Consider the following 21,821-nt stretch of genomic DNA (forward strand, 5'->3'; position numbering starts at 1 on the left):
AGGATTATTATTAATGAACATAATAAAAGTCACTAAAGAATCATAGTACATTTTAACTAGAAAATAGATTACTAAAGCATTAACTGAAAGAACAATGTAATTAATTTTAATTACATTGACCCCAGGCCGATGATTTGCCAACCCGATCCCATTATTCATTAGGGACTGAAATTTTTATCACTCCCTCTGTGTTTATTATCTAGAATTCATCAACAAAGAACAACTTTATAGTATTTATTTATGATTTGGAGTACAGTATTTATCTATGATTTGAAGTACAATTTGTACAAAGAAAGCAGAAAAAAAATGCTTGATTCTTTATCTCTATTTACCAAGTTTTAGAATAAAGAGTTGGTGTCCTGGGATCCCTGCCAGGTAATATAAATATCTCACGAACTGGTGGATTTTAACGATTCTGAAGCATCTCTACCACTGCAGGCATTGTTCTTTTTCAATGTCAGTTTGTCCCATTTGTTGCCCAACTCTTCAAGTTGGCCCTTGTGTCCTTTTAATTCAATGTACGGTAGGTTTCCGACACCTCTCTTACTTGCCAGTAGGACAAGACGTGCCAGGCTCATCCCGCACCCTTCCTGCCCCAGACTTAGACTCAGCCACTTCTCAAGAGCCCTCATTCCTTTTCTTGGGAAGCAGTATTCAGAGAGCACAATCTCATTGCTATGGGGTTCTTTTCTAGGACTTTCCGGAGGGGAGAGCTAGAAAATACTTTCTTTTAAAAGAAAAGTATATGAATTGATATAAACATTTCCAATTCAAATGTAAGATTAGGCTTTTAACTTAGCTCCTTTACTATTAGATTTGTGTCTATTTCATCCTGAAAGTCTTGTCTTGGCATCAACATATTACTCATTTGCTTCATTTAACTATATAAATCAATGTGCATGTGTGAAAAAAACCAGTTTCAAAATAATAATACCATAATTACTAACAACAATATTACTACTAAAACATGTATAACCTTTCTTGCAATTCTTTTTCTACTCGGGCTATATGTATCTCACCAGACACACAAATTACTATGTTGTGAAGGTGATTAAAGTAATTCTTCTCTGTGGTTAACCTTCCAACTTATATACACTTTAGTTCACTTGTTTCATTTTCTTTTCAATTTTTAAGATTTGCTGTTTCTTCTAAAATTTAATTCTGTATTAAAATCCATGTAAAATATTTCTACATTTCCAAAAGCAAAGTTATAAAATAAGGGGCATTCGGAGAAGTCCAGTTGTCATTTTATATTATTTCCCCATTGTTCCTTCTCTGTGTAGATAATTGCTTTCATTAGCTTTTAGTTTATGCTTTTTTATGTATATAATTTAAAATGTTTTGCTTTTAAAAATAGAACGAAAAAATTATCCCTCTTCTTTCATAATTATGTGAAAGAGAGCATACAATACATAATATTCTGTTCCTTACTTTTTGCACCGAGTGTATGCTGGCGATCAGTCCAGAGCACTATACAGACCTCCTTCATTCCTTTGTTACTTCTGCATAGTACTCCATTATGAGGACACACCGCTGTTTATTCACTCAGTCCCCTAGTGGATCGTTTCCAGTATTGCAATTACAAGTAGTGTTATGATAAATAACCTTGTACATATGTCCGTTTCTGTATTTCCCAGGGCACCTCTGAGACAGTTCCCTAGAAGCAACCTTGCTAGATTGATGGGTTAATGCACATGCAATGTTGCTAGATATCACTGAATTTACTTCCATGGGTTGTACCGCTGAACTTTAAAAATAACTTAAAAATTACAAAAACAGGTTTCAATTTGCTAGCTTATATCTATGTTTTAAAAATAAACAAATGCACTTAATTTTAAGCAAGACATTTTATGGTATGGGGCAGAGGAATATTGAGAGGAAAAACAACAGTACGGAATTCAGGAGAAGAATGTGAGCAAAATTCCAGAAGAAAGCAAGGTGCTGCTTTCAAGGAAACATAATTGTCTAATTTGAATGCTCAGGAAACAGACATGTCATAAGCTCCCAAACAAAAAGCTAAGTAATTTTTACTTCAGGCTGTATTTAAACAAATGCCACATGGCCTTGATGGTCCTTTCAAGATAAAAACCTGAAGAACACTAAAAATTAAAGAGTTTATCTAATATCAAAGTGTTTCAAGTTGTGTCCTATAGTTAAGGGACATCTCCAAAGGAAATCATTAGCAGATACAATTTTGCGGGAACAATTCTGATCTTAGTTAATTCCAAGTTGGCATTTTAAACAAAACACTTCATTACACATTTTTGTACACAGCTTTCAAAAGCTATGGCCAGAGAAACCAAATCTGTTTTTATAGCAATAAGTAATGATTACAATATAGAGAAAACTGATTTTGCTTCCAGTTCAAATCAAATTATTCATTTTGAAAGTACTGAATTTTATGCCGCTCTGGTGTTTTATGATTATTACTTTACAACACCATAACCCAAATAATTGAGAGAGTAAGTATAAAAGTGATACAGGAAAAAAGAGCTAGAATGAATCGGTCCTGTCCAGCTCAGTTAAGACACCCACATGAGAGGAATTCATACACAGTTTCTCAGCTTTAGAAACTATCTGAAGTTACGACAGCAACTTCTAAGTCCCCATTTCCTGTTACTTTCCCAGTATGAAAGGGGGACAAATCTATATGACCATACATTTAATTTTAAAGATATCAGACAGGGAAAGGTCTGCTGGTCCATAGAGATCCAAAAATCTCCCTTACCTTTCATTCTGACCGCCCTTGTTCTGAATGTGATTAGCTGTGTGTTGTTCAAAGTAGTATTCCTCCAAGTTAAGTAGGAGCAAGGAAAATCTAAATTTGGAAAAACCAGAACAAAACAAAACCTCATGTTTGTTTTTTTAAGCATAAGAAAGCAGAATATTTAAAGCATCTGTTCCCAAAATGATTGTCCATTCATTAAATCAACAAATACCTGTTAGGTGTGTATTATACACCAGATGCTCTTCTCTATTCAGTGGGAGAAAGCAACAGACAGACTTGCCCAGCCGAGCCAAATATAAAATAAATAAAATTACTCAGAGGAGGATTTTTAAAATTCCTTTAGGAGAAACCCCAAATTTCATGAAATAAAACTTATTTTTGCCTGAACCAAACCTAGGGCTTTCCCACCTATGGAGTTTTCATCCTTTGTTTCTGCTGGCTGACCACCAAGCTTCCCTACCTCCCCTTCCATACCACACGCCCCTCCCGCTTCAGTGTTCTGCCTCATGGTTAGTTGCACTTATCCTACCACTTCCACAAGATCACATGCCTCTGAGAGGCAGATATCTAAATATCTCCCTGTAATAACCAGTCTAACACTTTGGTGTTGAATAAATAAGTAAATTGAACAGAACAGGATTAAAATATAGTTCTTTTAAAAGTTTTAAGTGTTTTAAACTTTTTTAAAAAAGGTTTTATTTATTTATTTGACAGAGACAGAGAAAGCACAAGCAGGGGGAGCAGGAAAGGGAGAAGCAGGCTCCCCACTGAGCAGGGAGCCCAGCGCGGGGCTCAATTACAGGACCCTGGGATCATGACCTGAGCTGAAGGCAGATGCTTAACTGACTGAAATACCCAGGTGCCCAAGTGTTTTAAACTTTTAAAAACACAATAAGGTAATAAGAAAATGTATTAATTCAGTTGTATGGCCACAGAAACAGATACATGGCAAATAACTGGAAACAAGTGTTATTCGTTCAGGAAACATCATTGGCATCTAGAGTTACAGGAAAAGCTCTCAGGGGGAGTGTAGGACAGGAGTTCTGGTGTGTTGGAGTGTGTGTCTCCAATAAACGTAGCAGATTGGGCATGTATGTCTATTTCTGCTCCCTCCAGAAGCACCACTAAAACTTGAGTGAATGAAAATATTTTTTAAATGGTAAAACCACAGACCAAAGAAAATCGAAGAGTCACAAACGAAGATGAGAGCAACAAATCTGAGAGAAATGGAAAGCAGATGGGAGGAATCAGCAATGATCAGAACCAGAACGGCACACATCTCCAGTAGAAGGTACCAATCAGAAGAAAACCAACTCAAGTCATAGGACTTCCAAAAAGTCCCGAAATTGCAAGTATCAGGTACAAAGAAGAGAGGGAGGAAGCATGGGGGGTAGTGGGAAGTCTGAATGAGTCAGTAACCAGATTCCTCCCCTGATGCTTATCCTATCTCCAAACTAGACATCAAGCACAGTGGAGAGCAGGGCTATGGTGTAAAAAGTAGGAAGACATAATCATTCCAAGTAACAGTTGGTAGACAACTTTTAGAAAAAATGAAATAGCTGTAGAGAAAAAACCCATGGATAGGGGTATCTAATCTGCAAGAGCCAGGTCTTTACAATATCATCCCCTACTGAAGCCCAACAGAGAAGGCCTGCCCATAGTGACACAGAATTACACGCTTCACACTTAAACAGGAATGGATAACCCAAGATCACCAGCCTCTAATATGAAAGAACTAGACCAAAACAAGCAGAAGAACACAACTTGAAGTTCTAGACACAATACAGAGAACAGGAGGTCAAAATCCTATAATAAATATACTTACAAAGAAAAAATTACATTCATGGAACAAGACATTGCTCATTACAAAGAAAATCGAACCAAAAGAAAAATAACTCATAAAGAATAATGACAGCAGGAACCAGCTTTACCATCTAATAGGTAACTTTTTATTAGCCTATTTATGTCTTTAAATCCATGAAAAAGAATTAATCATATGCTAAAATGCCAGAGCTCAAAGTAAAACGCTCAATTAAGTATTAAGTATTAATACTAAATTCTGCATTTCAATACAATCATAAGAGTTAGGATTGCTAGAACAGTCCTTTGACGCATCAGATAATTTCCATGAAGGCTTAAATCAGAGAGATATTTATTAGTTAACTTGCCCCTTATTTTCAGTTTGTGCCTTAATGACTTGAAACCCTTTGCTTGGGCTGGAGATTTAACCCTGTCTTCCCGCTCTTCATCTCCTCCACTCCTCCTCTTAGACAGAAGGTAAAATAAAATAAGTATCTTTAATAAGACAATGGCATAATTTTATTGCTATGAAGCACAAGAAGCCTTCATAGACAACCAGCTCTTCCATATAATTATTAAAATATAGTCCTATTCCTTGCAATAGCATGAATGAATCTAAAGGATATTAAGCTAAATGAAATAAATCAGAGAAAGACAAATATCATATGATGTCACTCATATGTGGAATTTAAGAAACAAACGAATAAAGAAAAAAAGAATACTCAAAAACCCACAAAACCAGATTCACGTATAGAAAACTGGTGGTTGCCAGAGGGGAGGTGGATGGGGGGATGGCTGAAATTGGTGAAGGGGTTTAAGAGTACATTTGTCATGAGCACTAAGTAATGTACAGGATTGTTGAATGATTATATTATACACTGAAACTAATATAATGCTATATGTTAATGATACTTAAATTAAAAATAAGCAGGTTTTTAAAAAAAATAATGTATAAGCCTATTATATATAAAAATAGAATTATATTAATAATTTTATTTATATATGTTAATTATATATTTTTAGAAAAATAAAATATATTCCTATTATTATATATTATGTACTATATATAATATTACAGTATATTATTATTAAATGTCCATACCACCCAAAGTGATTTGCAAATTCAATGGAATCCCTATCAAAATCTCAATGGCATTTATTAGAGACATAGAAAAAAAATCCTAAAATGCATATGGAATTGAATAGCCAAAACAATCAAGAAAGAAAAAGCTAGCAGCCTCACAGTTCCTGATTTCAAAACGTATTATGAAGCTACAGTAATCGAAACAAAATCAAAATCAGCAAAAAGATATATATATACCAACGGAACAGAATAGAGGCCAGAAATAAACCCTCACATATGTGGTCAAATATGAGTTCCAAGGCCACAAATAAGAAAAGGGCAATCTCTTCAACAAATGATGCTGGGAAAACTGGATTTCCACATGCAAAAGAATGAAGTTGGGCCCTTACTTTAACATCACATACAAAAATTAACTCAAGATGGATTAAAGACTTAAATGCAAGACTTGAAAGTATGAAACTCCTAGAAGAAGACTTGGTGGAAAGCTTCACAACATTGTATTTGGCAGTGATTTCTTGGATAGAACACCAAAAGCATAGGCAACAAAAGCAAAAGTAAACAAATGTGACTGAATCAAACTTAAAAACCTCTGTGTGGCAAAGAAAACAATCAACAGAATGAGAAGGCAACTTAAACAATTAAAAAAAATATTTGCAAACCACATAACTGAGAAGGAGTTACTACCCACAATATACAAAGAACTCCTACAGCTCAACAAAAACAAAATGTAACCCAATTAAAAAATGGACAAGGGGCGCCTGGGTAGCGCAGTCATTAAGCGTCTGCCTTCGGCTCAGGGCGTGATCCCGGTGTTCTGGGATCGAGTCCCACATTGGGCTTCTCTGCAGGGAGCCTGCTTCTTCCTCTCCCACTCCCCCTGCTTTGTGTTCCCTCTCTCGCTGGCTGTCTCTCTGTCAAATAAATAAAATCTTTTAAAAAAAAATGGACAAAAGACTTGAATTGAAGAATATATCTTCTCCAAAGAAGATAAACAAATGGCCAAAAAGTATATGAAAAGATACTCAGTATCACTAATCATCAGGAAAACACCAACCAAAACTACAAATGAGCCATCACCTCATACACTATTAAAACAAACCAGAACAACCCCGAAAATAACAAATGTTGGTGAGGATGTGGAGAAACTGGGACCCTTGCCCACTGTTGATAGGACTGTAAAACGTTGCAACTGCTATGGAAAACAGTATAGAGGTTCTTTCAAAAATTAAAAGATAACTACCACACAAGCCACAGTCCCACTTCTGGGTACATATCCAAAAGAACTGGAAACAGGATCTCAAAGAGATATTTGCATCACCATGCTCACAGCAGCATTATTTATAATAGCCAGGAGGGGGAAGCAACCTAAATGTTCATCAAGGATGAACGGATAAAGAAAATGTGGTTTATACATACAATGGAGTATTATTCAGCTTTAAAAAAGAAGGTAGTCCTGTCTACATGGAGGAACCATTATGCTAGTGAAATAAGCTAGTCACACAGAAACAAGCATTACATAATTCCACTCATATAAAGTATCTAAAGTCGGCAAACTCTTACTCAGAGAAAACAGAATGGTGGTGGCTAGGAGCTGGTAGTAGGGGAAAAGCAGAGCTGCTTCTCAGGGAGCTGCTTTTCAGTGGGTAGAGAGCTCCAGTTCTGCACGACGGAAAAGCTCTAGCAACCCGCCGCACAACAATGTGAGCATACTGGACACTACTGTACTACACACGTAAAAGTGGCTAAGACAGTAAGCCTACATGATGTGTTTTTTACCACAATTAAAAAAAATTAATATCAACTACGTAGAATTGGAGTCACTATCTTGGCAAGTAACTTACATTCTCCTTAATTTACCAAGACACGTATTTTATAAGAAATGTAAAACACATGGTATACAGATAGAACCAAATCATATTATTTAAAGTTAAACGATTAAGGAATTTTTCTGAGTTTGCATTTTCTTTCTACTGAGGTGTTCAGTGACACCTGCTTTAAAAATGTTTGTAGGTGGGGCGCCTGGGTGGCACAGCGGTTAAGCGTCTGCCTTCAGCTCAGGGCGCGATCCCGGCGTTATGGGATCGAGCCCCACATCGGGCTCCTCCGCTGAGCCTGCTTCTTCCTCTCCCGCTCCCCCTGCTTGTGTTCCCTCTCTCACTGGCTGTCTCTATCTCTGTCAAATAAATAAATAAAATCTTTAAAAAAAATTAAAAAATAAAAATAAAAATGTTTGTTAGGTACAAATTATTACAATAAAGTTTCATGGTATTTTGAATGATGATTTTCAAACCATATCCTCACGAGGAAAAGGTTCTGTGAAATCACTTTTTAAATGTTTTCTTGAGGAGACTCTTGGCGCTGCCCCTGGAGATTCCTTAGCTTAATCCGTCTTTACAGAAGTGTGGAGGGCTCTTTGGATTCTCTTTGACAAATTTACTCATTCCGCAACTTAACTTTCCTAAAAACATGCTGCCCCATCCTCAGGTCACCTAATTTGTAAAGCATACTATTCAGCACTCCACCAAAGTATAATATAAGTTCACTCAAGGCGGCCTTCAGAGTAACCTTGCGTCTGTGCCCACTCACCCACCACTCCATGCTCTACTGATCAACAGTATTTACAATGGATCCAGAAGATTCGGCTAGTCCATCATTTCTCTGGATTGGAGAGGTTTCACTGTGTTGAGGAGAACTGTTATGTGCTCAGTGAGAGAAAGTGCCCCGATGCCGTGGTGACGTGTGTACATGGACAGACACAGGAAAAGGCAAGAGCCCTGCACTTGCCGTCTCTACTCTTGGTCAAACTAGACTCTACGGCCCCTACTACTCAGAGAGTTGGTGCAAATACATTGGGCATTTTTTGTGAGCTTCTTAAAATGGCTCTGAAATGAGGACATTAAGAAAAATGTTGAATGGACAAGGGCGAGAACACAGTCTTGTGACTCACATGAAAATATTCCCCCTGTAATTTATTTGACAGTGACCTCTGAATACAGTCACATATTGTCCCACATATCTATATTAACAGTAATTTCTCCTTTCTCGATTCTGCTATTAAGACATCAAAAAAAAAAAAAACCCAAAAAACAAAAACCCACCTTATGCTCTAACGAAGTTCCATTGAACTAAGCTGCTGCATTTTCCTGACCTACCAGCCAGAACTCTGACAGAAGAGATTAGCATGATGTGACTTTATAGTGGATTCATGCTGGAGCCCCGGTGGCAACAGCTTCCTCTTCTAGTGGTTTATAAATGATCTGTCTGCTCTAGAATTAGCACTCAACCGACTTATGCACATATGTTCTTTCTGCACCTTTCCAAGTCCCTAGATCGCGGAATGAGTCTGTGGTCCCAAACTCAAATTGTCCCGGAAGCTTGCAGCAGGAGAGGTAGCACGCATCTTCGCCCATCTCAGGAACACTGATTCTGTCATTTCCAGGCTGAAGGTCAGTATCACTAACACAGTACAAAATAAGAGCCATGTCCTCAGTTATACATCAGTTTTCCACTACCGGCCCGGGCCCTAGGCAGCAGCCTGCTTTTAAATTCAACTTTAGGATATTAAAAAAAATTTTTTTAAAAATCTGTAGCATTTTTTAAATCCACCACTCAGTTGGGGCTTCAACTTTCTTGATGCTAATTGTGCAGGCCTGTGACATCCTCTTAATCTGTCCCTGGTTGTTGTCCTTCCCGTCTTATACTTTTAAAAAATTATAAGCTCAGAGGAACATTACCCATACAACCATCCTATGTTTGATTGCTTGTCTGATTTTCTATAACTCTTCACTGAAGACTGCTGGGCTTGGATGTTCCGAATTTTATTTGAAAGTTTCAAAACTTTCTGGATCAATATCCATTCCAGAACTGTCCAGTAATAATAGCTTTTTGTTTTTTCCTTGAAATTTTCAATTTCTGCCTTCTAAAAAATCTACTTCTGTGTTATGACAGAATCCTTCTTGATTCCTCCCACCCTGGGCTTCAATGATAAACAACGGACTGCCTTTTCTGAAGGTTTCCAGGACTGCTACTTAATTAGTTTCTCTTTAATATTCAGAATTTTGCAAAGTTCTCAAGTTCTCTGCCTTAAAAGAGATTAAAATTTCAACAAGGAAACTCAAGAAACTGTAATTATATCTCACTAAGCATTGACTAACTAAGGTCTCCTGTCATTTTCTGTGTTGCTATTTCCTGTTTCAATCTACATCAGGTACATGCCCGCCATTTTTTCTACTCAATTAGGTGGAATGCAGTTATCCTCCGTTCCTCTTTCTAATAAGTTCTGTGGGCTTTTCCCCTATATTCATGGATTCCCCTGCAGTTGTACTCCTTGACATTCAGGACCCACTGTCTCACCTACCAACAAGTCATTCCTTTTGAACATCTCTGTAGCTTTTCAACACTAGATTCCAATCTTTTTTTTTTTTTAAGATTTCATTTATTTAGTTTTGATTGAGAGAGGAAGAGAGAGAGTGCGTGCATGAGCACGGGGGAGGGGCAGAGGGAGAAGCAGACTCCCCACTGAGCAGGGTGCCAGATGTGGGGCTTGATCCCAGCAGCCCGGGATCATGACCTGAGCTGAAGGCAAACGCTTAACCGACTGAGCCACCCAGGCGCCCCTAGATTCCAATCTTGAGTTCCCATCCTTAGAAGCTCCAGTAACACCTAAGACACACATTAATCCTCTTCTGTAATAAAATTTAACACATTTTATTATCCATGCTCTACATATTTGCATAGAGACATCTGAGTGACTAAATGTTATTTCTAGGTCTGGAACTGATAGCTTTCTCACGTAAATTACCATCCCCCTCTTCCCCTGGAGTACCACTTTATTTCCTACCAGCTGTCCTCCAGTGTAACCAGTGTCACCATTTCATCTGGCCCTGTGATCCTTTCCTTTTGGGGGTAAGTTTAAAACTCTACCACTTGGCCGGACTCGGAAATTACATCCTCCTCTGCCTATGTGAGACGCAGTTACTTCCTGGACAAGATGGTTCAGATATTGAAATCCCTTTCATTGTCACCATCCATAAGGCCAGTCATTTCCACTTTCAAGTCTCAACTATCTATGAGAACAAATGGCAAAAATATCATCTATGCTTTCAAAATCTTTCAATTTCCTCATCAAGGGTCATAGCCTGAGGAAGGATGCTCCATGAGCCTTCTCTAAACTATGAAGAAGATAAACACGGAAGCATAGTTCAAAGGAACCCAAAAAAAGGGGGGGATGCTTAATTACTGTTATCTAGAAAGTGCTTCTCAAACCAGAACGTGTGTACGATCATGTGGGGATCACATTAAAATACAGATTCTAATGCAGCACATCTGGGGCGCAGCCTGAGACTGGCCATTTTCTTTCTTTCATTCTTTTTTCTTTCTCTCTTTCTCTCTCTTTCTCTTTCTTTCTTTCTTAAGATTTTATTTATTTGTCAGAGAGAGAGCACAAGCAGGGGAAGCAGCAGGCAGGGGGAGAAGCAGGCTCCGCACTGAGCAGGGAGCTCGATGTGGAACTCAATCCCAAGACCCTGGGATCATGACCTGAGCCGAAGGCAGACACTTAACCGACACCCAAGGGTGCCTAGACTGTGCATTTTGTAACAAGCTCCAAGTCAATGCAGAGGCTGCCGGCCCATGGATTACACTGAGAATAACAAGGTGCTAACTCATACCCACGTAAACTGGGCTTCCATCATTCCTCAGTCATTCTAAATTTCTGAGATACCATAAAAATAAGCATTAGCCTCATATTTAAAACAGAAGCAGCACGTTATGGTGGCACAGGGGGTGGCCTTGGATCACATAACATCTGTTCTAGCCTTAGCTCAGCCACGACTTGGCTGTTAGACTTTTACTCCAATCACTTTATCCATTTAGGCCTCAACTATAAAATCGAGGGAAGGGAGATAAATTAGATTACCTCAAAAGTCTCTTCTTAACCAGTTGGTTTATAGATTTACTAAATAAACCCAGGCTTACACAAATCAGCAGGAATCCCATTTCAGACATTATTGGCAGATTACATGTCTAGAACAACAATCTCACTATAGATAGAGAGCCTCTAAAATCGCTAGATAAATTACTACCATCTTTTTTTTGAAATGCTTGGCTGAGGTGATGGGAAAGTGAGGGAAAGCCTCAGAAGAGAGAAGTTAGCAGGTACTAGAGCAGACTTTTCCCCTGAAGGCTTTGCCCAACTCTGAGTACTAGAGAGAGTACATTCATAGGGCCACATGCCCTGAGAGGACAAGGTGGGTGGGATGGGGGGTGGGCAGGGGCAGAAAAAGCTAGGATCCCTGAAGTTAACACCGTTGGAGGATGGAAATAAAACCACCTACCCAACCTCCCATTCCCTGGGGGAGATGGTAGGACCTGGGCTCTGAGCTGGGGGCAAAGTCAGTCTCCCCTGAGAATATGAAACCACCAGCCTGCCTTGACACACATTTGGGGCTAGAACTCACACTACTTATGTAGCCCAATAAAACTCAAGACAAACCAGGGTGGTCTCTCCTAGCACCCCAGGCAGAAATGAATGCAAACACTTTCTGGAAAAATCCACTGAAATCCAGGACTGCAAGAATTCCCAAGGATAAGCTTCCAAACAACAAGAAGCCACAATCAAAAATCCTAGAACAAATGAGAAACAATATTACCAGATGAGGGTCAATATAAGCAACAGACTGTTCAGTCAAACCTGTAAAAGCTACAAATAATTTATTTTCCATATCTCATCACTCCAATAGATAAGTTTAAAGAAAGAGAAGGACATCAAAAGTATAACAAAGAAACAGGCTTTTATCGAAACTGATCAGGCAGTTATAAATGACCCAAATAGAACTAGAAATTTAAAAATAATTGAAATTAAAGCAAATGAATGATATAGACAGCAAATCAGGCAACTAGAGAAAAAATCTGTAAATTTTAAGATGGATTTACATAACCCAGAATGCAGCACAGAAAAATATAGATAAATGTTAAAGAGTGTTTATGAGCAATAAAAGCAATATTCTAAAAGCTGAAGGCTTGGTTCTAAATTTTCTAAAACTGTTCAGCTTTAGGAATACCAATCAGGACAGGTAAATAAAAAGAAATTTCTATATAGACAACAGCAAAGCACTACAAAGTGGAGATCTTAAAAGCAGCCAGAGAAAAGATAGAGTCCTTACAAAGAACAGTTAGACTTAAATGACAAGTGTTTGTTGCAGGCTGGGTTCCCGGGAACGGAAAGCGGCCTCTTGCAAAGCTCCACGGAAGCCTGCTGTGTTCCTGGGTCAAAGGCAAACAGCCCCAGCCAAAAGCAAGTCTTGGACCCTGGTGTCTTAATTATGCCAGAGAAAGTGCTGGTGGTTCCCTAACCATGAATACAGATAAAACAAGTTCTGCCCCTATCCTGCCACATCATACAGACTCAAGTGCAAGGCTTAACAGCCCCAATCAGGCCAGGGAAGGGACAAGGCCAATGCACAGCCACAAATGCTGAGCTGGACATGGTGAGCCAAGGTTCCATCACAGCACAGCTCTACTGCACCATGGCTCCTGATCATTCCACGGGATCCAGGTTTCTCCTGGAGTCTGAGGCCTGACCTTGTCAGGCAGCTAAGAGCTGCACCACGGGGGCACAGCACACCTGTTACTGACCTTTTTGCTGAGTTCAGGAATTGAGTTTCCTCCCACCAACAACTGCTCCAGCAAGTTGGGTGCATATTCCCTGGCTATCTGTCGTCATCTGCACAATCTTCAAAATGCTGAGAACATTACAGTTGACCCTTGAACAACATGGGTTTGAACTGTGCTGATCCATTTACATGTGGGGTTTTTTTTCAATAAATACACTACAGGACTGTAAATGTATTTTGTCTTCCTTAGGATTTTTCTTAACAACATTTTCTTTTCTCTAGCTTACTTTAAAAATACAGTATATAATACATATAGCATACAAAATATGTGTTAATCGACTGTTATTGGAAGGCTTCCAGTAAACAGCAGACCATTAGTAGTTAAGTTTTGGGGGAGTCAAATGTTATACACAGATTTTTGACTGTGCAGGGGCTTGGTGTCCCCAACCCCCGTGTTGTTCAAGGGCCAAAAGTATGCATCTAACAAAACTGATCTCCAAAACAAGAACATAAACACACGTTCAGACAGACAAAAACAGTTTATTATCATCAGAGGGAACTTCTAAAGGATATTCTTCAGGAAAGAGAAAATAATTTAACAGAGAAGATATGATAGGCAAGAAGGAATGCTGAACCAAGACAACGGTAAACATGCATGTACAACTATATAAAAATAAACACTAACTAGACAATTGTAATGTCTAATTTGTAGGTTTAAAATCTAGATTGAAAATACTAGACAATAGAGACTACAATTTAGGATGGGACAATAGAAGTACTCCAAGGTCTTTATAGTGTTAGGGAGAAGGGTTAAGAGAATGATTAGTTTCAGATCTTAAGCTAAATATCAATGTTAAAATTTCAAGGTAAGCTCTAGAAAAACAGAAACAGAATATATAAGTACCGTACTCTTCAGGAAAAATGAAAGAGACCAAGGGAGTCTTAATCCAAAAGAAGGGGAAAAAAGACAAAATTAACCAAAAAAATTAAAAAATAAAAATAAATTCAAATACTTCTGTAATATAATAAATATAAATGTACTAAATCTGTCAAGACAAAAATTATTGGAAAATGAATTATTAAAATATCCAACCACTATTCTATTAATAAGAAATATGCCTAAAACATAAGAACACAGAAAAGTTGAAAAGTAAAAAAATGAAAAATTCCATATAATGCAAATACCCCAAAGAAAACTGATACAGTTATATTAATACCAGACAAAACAGAAAAAAAATAATTACTAGAAGAGATCATTATATATTGATAAAAGAGTCAATTTTCTAAGAAGATAGCAATTTTAAGCTTATATAGACTTAATAACATCCCCTGAAAATATTATAGCAAAAATTGATAGAAATATAGGTCAAAGTTTGCATCATGAAGCATCTCCCAGTAATTGATTAGTCAATCAGAAAAAAATTCATTAAGAAAAATGAAGGATCTAAATCTAACTAATAAGCTTAATGTAACAGATATATAGATACTATGCCAATGTTAATACACATCTATTTTCAACCTCACATCAATTTGTGAAAAATGACTACAATCTAAGTCATAATAATTTCAAAGAATTAGTATTATACAGAACTTATTCACTAAACACAAATTAAAAAATAAAAAACGGGGTGCCTTGGTGGCTCAGTTGGTTAAGCATCCTACTCTTTGATCTCAGCTCAATCTTGATCTCAGGGTCCTGAGTTCAAGCCCCATGCTAGATATGGAGCCTACTTAATAAAATAAAAACAAAGAGATAATTTCAAAATCTTAGAGTTTTAAATGTTAAGTCACAAGTGTATGTGTCTGATGGATAAAAGATGAAATTGCAATGGTATTTAGAAAAAAAACAAGCGATGAATTCATTAAATGGTCGTACCCACTTTATATCACATCAAAAACAATTTTTTAATAAAAATCATAGAGCAAACGCACTCAAAGTTTATGGTTATCTTTTTGTGTCTTCTTAAATGGTAACCATTTTGGAAGAAGCTAATTTCAGACAACGATAAGGGCATAAAGTAAAGGACCAGTAATGCAGTTTGGGTAAAGCCAATGTAAATTGCAAGTCAATCAAAATATTTGCAACATTTATTTCTCCTCCCACTATTTTTTGTTTTGTTTTGTTTTTTGTTTTTATGTGAGAAAAATAAACCCTATTTCTGAGTCACAGTTAGGTAGATTTCCTTCAACCCTTCAACATTCCTGACTAACTGTGGTTCTGCAGTTTATTTCCATTTTCAACACCTGGCATATCTCAATGAGATATTACAAGAATAGGATGGTAAGTCTTAGAAATAAAAGAATAAACAGGAGTATAGTAAAGCACTTTGCCCTCTCAACCAGTACTTTTAGTATAATAAATAATCAATTGATAAAATAACTTATTAAGTAAAAGATACTTAGTGTCAGCGAGAAATTTAATATCAGCATAACCAAGAGAATCACATACACATGGAATGTTTGAAAGCAAAGTTGAATTCTAAGAAGTGCCCGTAAAACTATTAAGGAAATATGTGTGCTCAATATAGAATTCATGATTCATGACAATGTTTTATCCTGGGATGACAGCTTACAAGCTACACCTAAGTAATTTGTTGTACAACATTATAGAGAGAAAAATTTGACTCTCCCCTAGTAAGAGCACGCCTCAACTATCTAAATTTCTAATCACCCAAGGAAAAAATAGCTATTCTTCCATCACACCACTCCCAGAAGTGAAGATAAAAAATATTTAACAATTAGCCTACTCTTAAATCTTAAAATAGAAATATCTTAAATAGCCGTTTGTAAAATATCCCTATCCGCTAACCCACTGTACACATTTGTTATTTCCAACAGCTCCAAAGAAAGATATGTGAATTGTCTTTAAAAAATTTTTCCATTTATCTTCATTAACACCTACACAGTGCATTTTTAAAAACCAGCAAAATCAATATAGTTTCTGACATCTAAATCTTAACCAGGATACTAGTGTACTTAACTTTAATGACCAAGTATCTCTTCGTTTTCTAATACTGACAATTACCAAAGCATTTCTTTATAAACATTACTAATAGGTGGCACAGTTGATCAAGCCAGAAATCTGAGAGGACTGCCATGTTGAACAAATAAAAATACAGGACACCTAGTTAAATCTGAATTTCAGAAAAGTTACCAAAAAATTTAGTATAAATATGCACCAAATATTGCATGGGACATACTTACACTAAAAGATTTTTCACTATTCACCTGAAATTCAAATTTAACTGGGCATTCTGTATTGTATCTGACAACTCTAGCTGGGATTCTTTCTCTGTTACCTTCTATATGAAATCCACCAGTCCAAGGCCTGTTCATTCTACCTCTTAAAAACATCTAAAACCCATCCACCTGTCTTCATTTCTTCTGCCCCCATCTTGGTCTAAGCCACCAAACCAGGAAACTGCCAACCCGTCTCTCTGTTCTACCTTTGTAGAAATATCACTTACTCTAAATGCAGTGGCATGAGTTTAATACCAAAGGAAATAAAAGCTAACTTCAGTTGTCTCCTTTCCTGGGGTCATTATTTGGTAGTGGTAGAAATCTAAACTCTCAAAAGCAGCATGAGAGGGGGTCAGTGATCTCACAACTCTGAAGAAGTGAGGCCTTTCGCTGGGTCAGCTCTGAAGCAGTCCCGAGGAAAGTAACAGTTCTCTTGGGTACACCTGAGCCAATGACATAGCTCAATCATTGTGCTAATTGGTGTTTACTGCCACAAAGGGATGAGTGAGGAAAAATCTGTGCAGAAATAAAGTTGGTTTAAAATATTCTTGTCTTTCAGAGTACATTCTAAGATTTATAGGGACTGCTTGGTTCTAGCCCACACCTCATTGTGAGACAGATGCCTTTCATCCAACTAGGACTCTATGGACACCTTCTGGGTCAAAGTCCACTTATCAGCCCAAGGTTGCAAAGCCAGGGAGCAGAGCATTAAAAAATTGGAGCAGTCAGCAAGTAAGATTCAAATATATCGAAGATAAGCAGCACCAACTTCTTCAGATTACTGATGTTCAGAAACAGCTGCGGCCTCTTGACAGGTGAATACATGTTTTGGTTGTGAGAGCTACAGTTATCTCAGTGTGCTGCTAGCCTGTCACATTGTCTGATCAATAGATACCAACAAAGCAGATTATACACCAAAACCCAATGCAGACTTGAAGATTTGTGTGACATTGCAGAGCAGTATAAACCAACCAAATTAAACAAAAATTATAGCTATGGAATTAACTGGCAGATCTAAAGAAAACAGGTTTTCCTCTATATCAAAGAGGCCACAGAATTGTTACAAATGATTCTTTCATCACAGAACATGATGGCAATTCAAGTGCTTGTAAGTTCTTACAATGCAGATTGGCACATCCATCTACTTAATACAGAATACCCCCAATTCTTAATGTTGTTGGTACAGAACAAAGAAGCTCTACTCAAGTTCCTTCCACATTAAACAAGCATTATAAATGAAGTCAGAAGAGCCTCTACAAGTGTGAGTTACTTTATTTAGGGTCCAGTTATTATTTATTATTAAAAGATAAGTCTTTGTGGATAAAACCTAATCACAAAACCAAAACGTTCTCAGAAGCCATATCCAAGATATGCTTTTTTAAAATACATCTTCTTCTCTACAGCACGGAAAGAAATTTTAAACCATGGATATCCTGGCCAGCCCAACATTAGAGATTAGAAAAGGACATGAATGTTTGGACGAAATGGGTCAAATCAATACCTATAAAATAAGTGTGGATGCTGCAAGATCACACAAACCTTAAAGCCTACACATGTATTTTCCATAATCTGCTTTGTTGGTGTTCACTGTAGGGGCCAAGGGCAGGCTGCTCCAAAATGTGCCCCTTTGTCATCTTATTTGAAATAAAAGTTACTTAAGAAACAGCCAGTGCAAGGTCACTCAGACCCTCCTCTGTCCCCTTGAAAGCAGGAAACAAATCTCCCATATGAGAAATACGCTCCCTGTACCATGAAGTAAAAAAGACATCTTTATCACCAGAGTAAGGGACTTAGAAGTCAAGAAAGCTGTAGAAACAAGCCTTTTTTTTTCTCCTAATCTACTACCTCAGCCTAAATTCTGCTCAGAATTCCCTAATTAAAGCTCCCAAACACCTGTTTTCTTTTCCTGTCAATGCCTCACAAACGTATTGTCTCTTTGTCTAAAATGTATAAAAACTACCTTCCTTCATCATTTCTTTAGGTCTCTATATTTTAATAGTGAACCTCTAACTACAGGTAGTAAAACTTTGGCTTTCTCCTCCTGTTAATCTATTTTACGTAAATTTTGTTTAGTCTAGCTGGAAGACCTTCAAGGGTAAAGAAGGTTTTTTTCCTTCCCTACACCATTGATCACACAACAAAGTGACAGGCTAGCAGCACTCCTGGTTAACTTGTTCTCACAATCAAAATAACTGTAAAACGATTCATTCCCATTTCTTTCTGGCACCTGGGACCACAGACCCGAAAATCAGCAAGTTATTTCTGTCACCAGAAACATACTTAGGGCAGAAGTGAGCTTTTTTTTGTTTTGTTTTTACAAACAACTTCCTTTGGAGGCTGAGGATCAGAAACTAAATCGGTGCTGCTTTGAGATCATTTGAGCTTCTGCTCCTCGTGGGACCCCAAATCCTTACTAGGATCTGGGAATAATGACTGTTGTGCCTCACCGCGCGTTCGAATCCAAAGCCTTCGAATACACTTATATATGAAGAGGCCCATTGCTCGGCAGAACAGTTTGTGGGGTTGGCGCTTGGTTTTCTCAGAGTAAGGCCTTTCTTGAGGCCCACCTCGCGGCCCAGCCGGACAGGGGGCTGGGCAGGCCTTAGTCTTCCGTCCGAAGAAGTTGGCAGAAAAAGGCATAGCGAAGCGAGGCGTCAGCGTCTGCCCGGGTGCAGGCGGGGTGGTCACTGCCCGCACGGTGCCGCCTGGGCCGAACAACCAAGCGGCTCCCACGCAGTGCCCGGACCCAGCCACCGTGACTGGGGGGCCAGGGAGGCCGCCGGCCCGCTCACCCCCAGCCGCACGCCTCCAGAGAACGCCGGAGCTCGAGTTCGGGGCCGGGCGTCCGCGAGGGAGTCCACGCCAGGACCCGCGCGGCCTCTTCCGGGTGAGCCGGGCCGCGGGCGCCGGGACCGGCGTAGCCCCGCCTGCGCTCCGCTCCCCGGCAGACCGGGACCCGGACGGGGCCCAGACCCCGGCCGGGTTCCCGGGCTCTGGCCGCGACCCCCGCCCAGCGCCCAGCACGCCCCGGGCCGGCCTTTGTGCTGGGACTCCCACACTGGGACCTGGCTCTGGGACCCCCGCCCGCAACCCCGCTCTCGCCCCGGAGCTGGTCCCCGGCCTCCGACCCCCGCTCCCACCNGGCCCGCGGCGTCCGGGCCGCGCTCAGCGGAGCATGTTCGCGTGGGGACTCCGGCGGCGCCGTGACTCAGGCCGGAGGAGGGGCGCGCGCTGACCCGAGGCGCCCGACACTCAGGCCCCCGGGGGCCCGCGAGGGACCCGGGCCAGCCTGCGGTCTGTCCTTACACGCCAACGTTCTCCTCTTCACCACCCGCTGCACCGCGGGGTTCTCAGTGTTGCACGCACGAAGACGGATGCTAGCCGGCGAACTACCCCGCTCTGCTGGCCACGGGGACTCGAAATAACGTTTGGGGCTCTCGATCTCTTGGTAGCTGAAAGACTTGGTCGCATGACTTTTTTCTCTTTTTCTAACAGCTTTATTGAGATAGAACTCACATGCCAAGCAATTCACCCATTAGACTGTACCATTCAGTGGTTTTTAGTATAGTCACAGATACACGCCACTCTACCCTTTAGTTATTAGACCCCCCGCAGTACCCTTCAGTTATCACAGCCACGCTCCCTAAGCCCAACCCTAGTAAGCACCGATCAACTTTTCTGTGTCTATGAATTTGCCTAGTCCTGACATCTCATACAAAAGCCATCATACATTATGTAGCCTTTTATGTCTGGCTTCTTTCATTTAGCATAAATGTTTTTCAGGTTCATTCACATATCTGTACTTCATTCTTTTTTATTGCTGGAGATTATTCTGTGTATGGATATACCATATTATGTTAATCCATTCATCATTTGGCTATTATGAATGATGTTGCAAAGAACATTGTTGTACATGTTTTTGCATGGACGGATGTTTTCATGTCTACTGACCACATACTTAGGAGTGGAATTGCTGGGTCATGTGTTAACTCTGTGTTTAAATGTTTGCAAGACTGCCAAAATGTTTCCCAAAGTGGCTGCCCCATTTTACATTTCCACCAGCACTGTCTAAGGGTTCCAATTTCTTCACATCCTTGCCAACACTTGTTATTATCTGACTTCTTGATTATAGCCATCCTAGTGGGTGTGAGTGGTATCTCACTGTGGTTATGACTCCTTAACATATCCTGAGTCTGCGCTTGTGGCTGTAAAGGGATTCTTGAATAACAAACTTCTCAATTGCAGATATGCTGACACATATCTGATATCGTCTTACAGATCAGGTTCTGCAGAATTCGATTTTTAAAAGCTTCAAGTAAATGTGTATTTCAGCTCACTAGGATGTGGCAGGACTCCGAAGGGAAGATGGAGAGCCAAGACTGAAGCCAGGGCTGGATCTTATCGTGCTTCATCTCAGCAGCATTGGAAAAATGATATGCATGAAGTGGGCACCCATTACAACGGTTTTGGAATGAGTGAAGGTGCATGGACACCCTGTAAAATTGGATTAAGTCCCTTCCATGTGACCAGGTGCTGTGCAGAACCTGGAACTGTAAAAACATGTCAGAGACATTAGCCCAGGGCACTGGTAGGAAATTGTGGTGAATTGGAGAATCAAGACAAATACATGAACAGATACACAATGAAATAGGATAATAAAATTTCTAAAGAGGGACAACATGACAGCTTTCTCATGAGAAGTACTACAATAGATAGGAATTCAGAAGAGAGATACCACTTTGGCTGGAATACGGCAAGAAAACAGCATGCAAGTTTTCTCCTTTTATTTATTTTTTATTTCTTTTTAAAGATTTTATTTATTTGAGGGACACAGAGGGAGTATAAGCAGGGGGAGGAGGGGCAGGGGGGAGGGAGAAGCAGGCTCCCTGCTGAGTGGGGAGCCCAATGCAGAGCTTGATCCCAGGACCTTCCTTGGGATCATGACCTGAGCCAAAGGCAAACGCTTAACCCACTGAGCCACCCAGGCGCCCAAGTTTTCTCCTTTGAAACATTAAAGGGTAATGTGATTCCAGTAGGTGGAGAGTGACAATTTCTCCTTGACCAAATCTGAGCCAGGCCTCTTTGAGCCTTCTCAGCTTGGCTTCAGCCGTGGCCTATAAAAACTACAGACTCCCAGCACAAATGATTTTGTCCACACTCTCCCCCACATTAAAAGACTTAAACTACCACTAACATAGTTTCTAACAGCTCAAGGCCTCATACCTGGGATGACACTGGCTTCCTTTAAAGTCCCTGCCTGAGAAAGCTCAAGGCTGCCAAAAGAATTTGTTTGTTCTAGCCAATACCTGACATAAGCCCCTGACTGCTGTTTCTTGGAGCGTTTACTAAAAAGGGC

The 21,821-nt window shown here is 39.5% G+C and overlaps 1 protein-coding gene across 1 annotated transcript in view; it reads right to left on the reverse strand.

Annotated features, from left to right (window-relative positions):
- NSMAF (neutral sphingomyelinase activation associated factor) overlaps positions 1-19,105 on the reverse strand; it is a 59,342-nt gene extending 40,237 nt beyond the window's left edge. Inside the window, exons 1-3 of the mRNA XM_034668915.1 lie at positions 19,033-19,105; positions 18,913-18,943; positions 2,729-2,818 (exon numbers count right to left, since the gene is read on the reverse strand). Coding sequence (XP_034524806.1) covers positions 2,729-2,818; positions 18,913-18,943; positions 19,033-19,105 — 194 coding nt within the window. The remainder of the gene's footprint in view (positions 1-2,728; positions 2,819-18,912; positions 18,944-19,032) is intronic.
- Between the last annotated feature and the right edge of the window lie 2,716 nt (positions 19,106-21,821).

The sequence above is a fragment of the Ailuropoda melanoleuca genome, chromosome 9 (assembly GCF_002007445.2).
Source record: "Ailuropoda melanoleuca isolate Jingjing chromosome 9, ASM200744v2, whole genome shotgun sequence".
NCBI classification, from domain to species: Eukaryota; Metazoa; Chordata; class Mammalia; order Carnivora; family Ursidae; genus Ailuropoda; species Ailuropoda melanoleuca.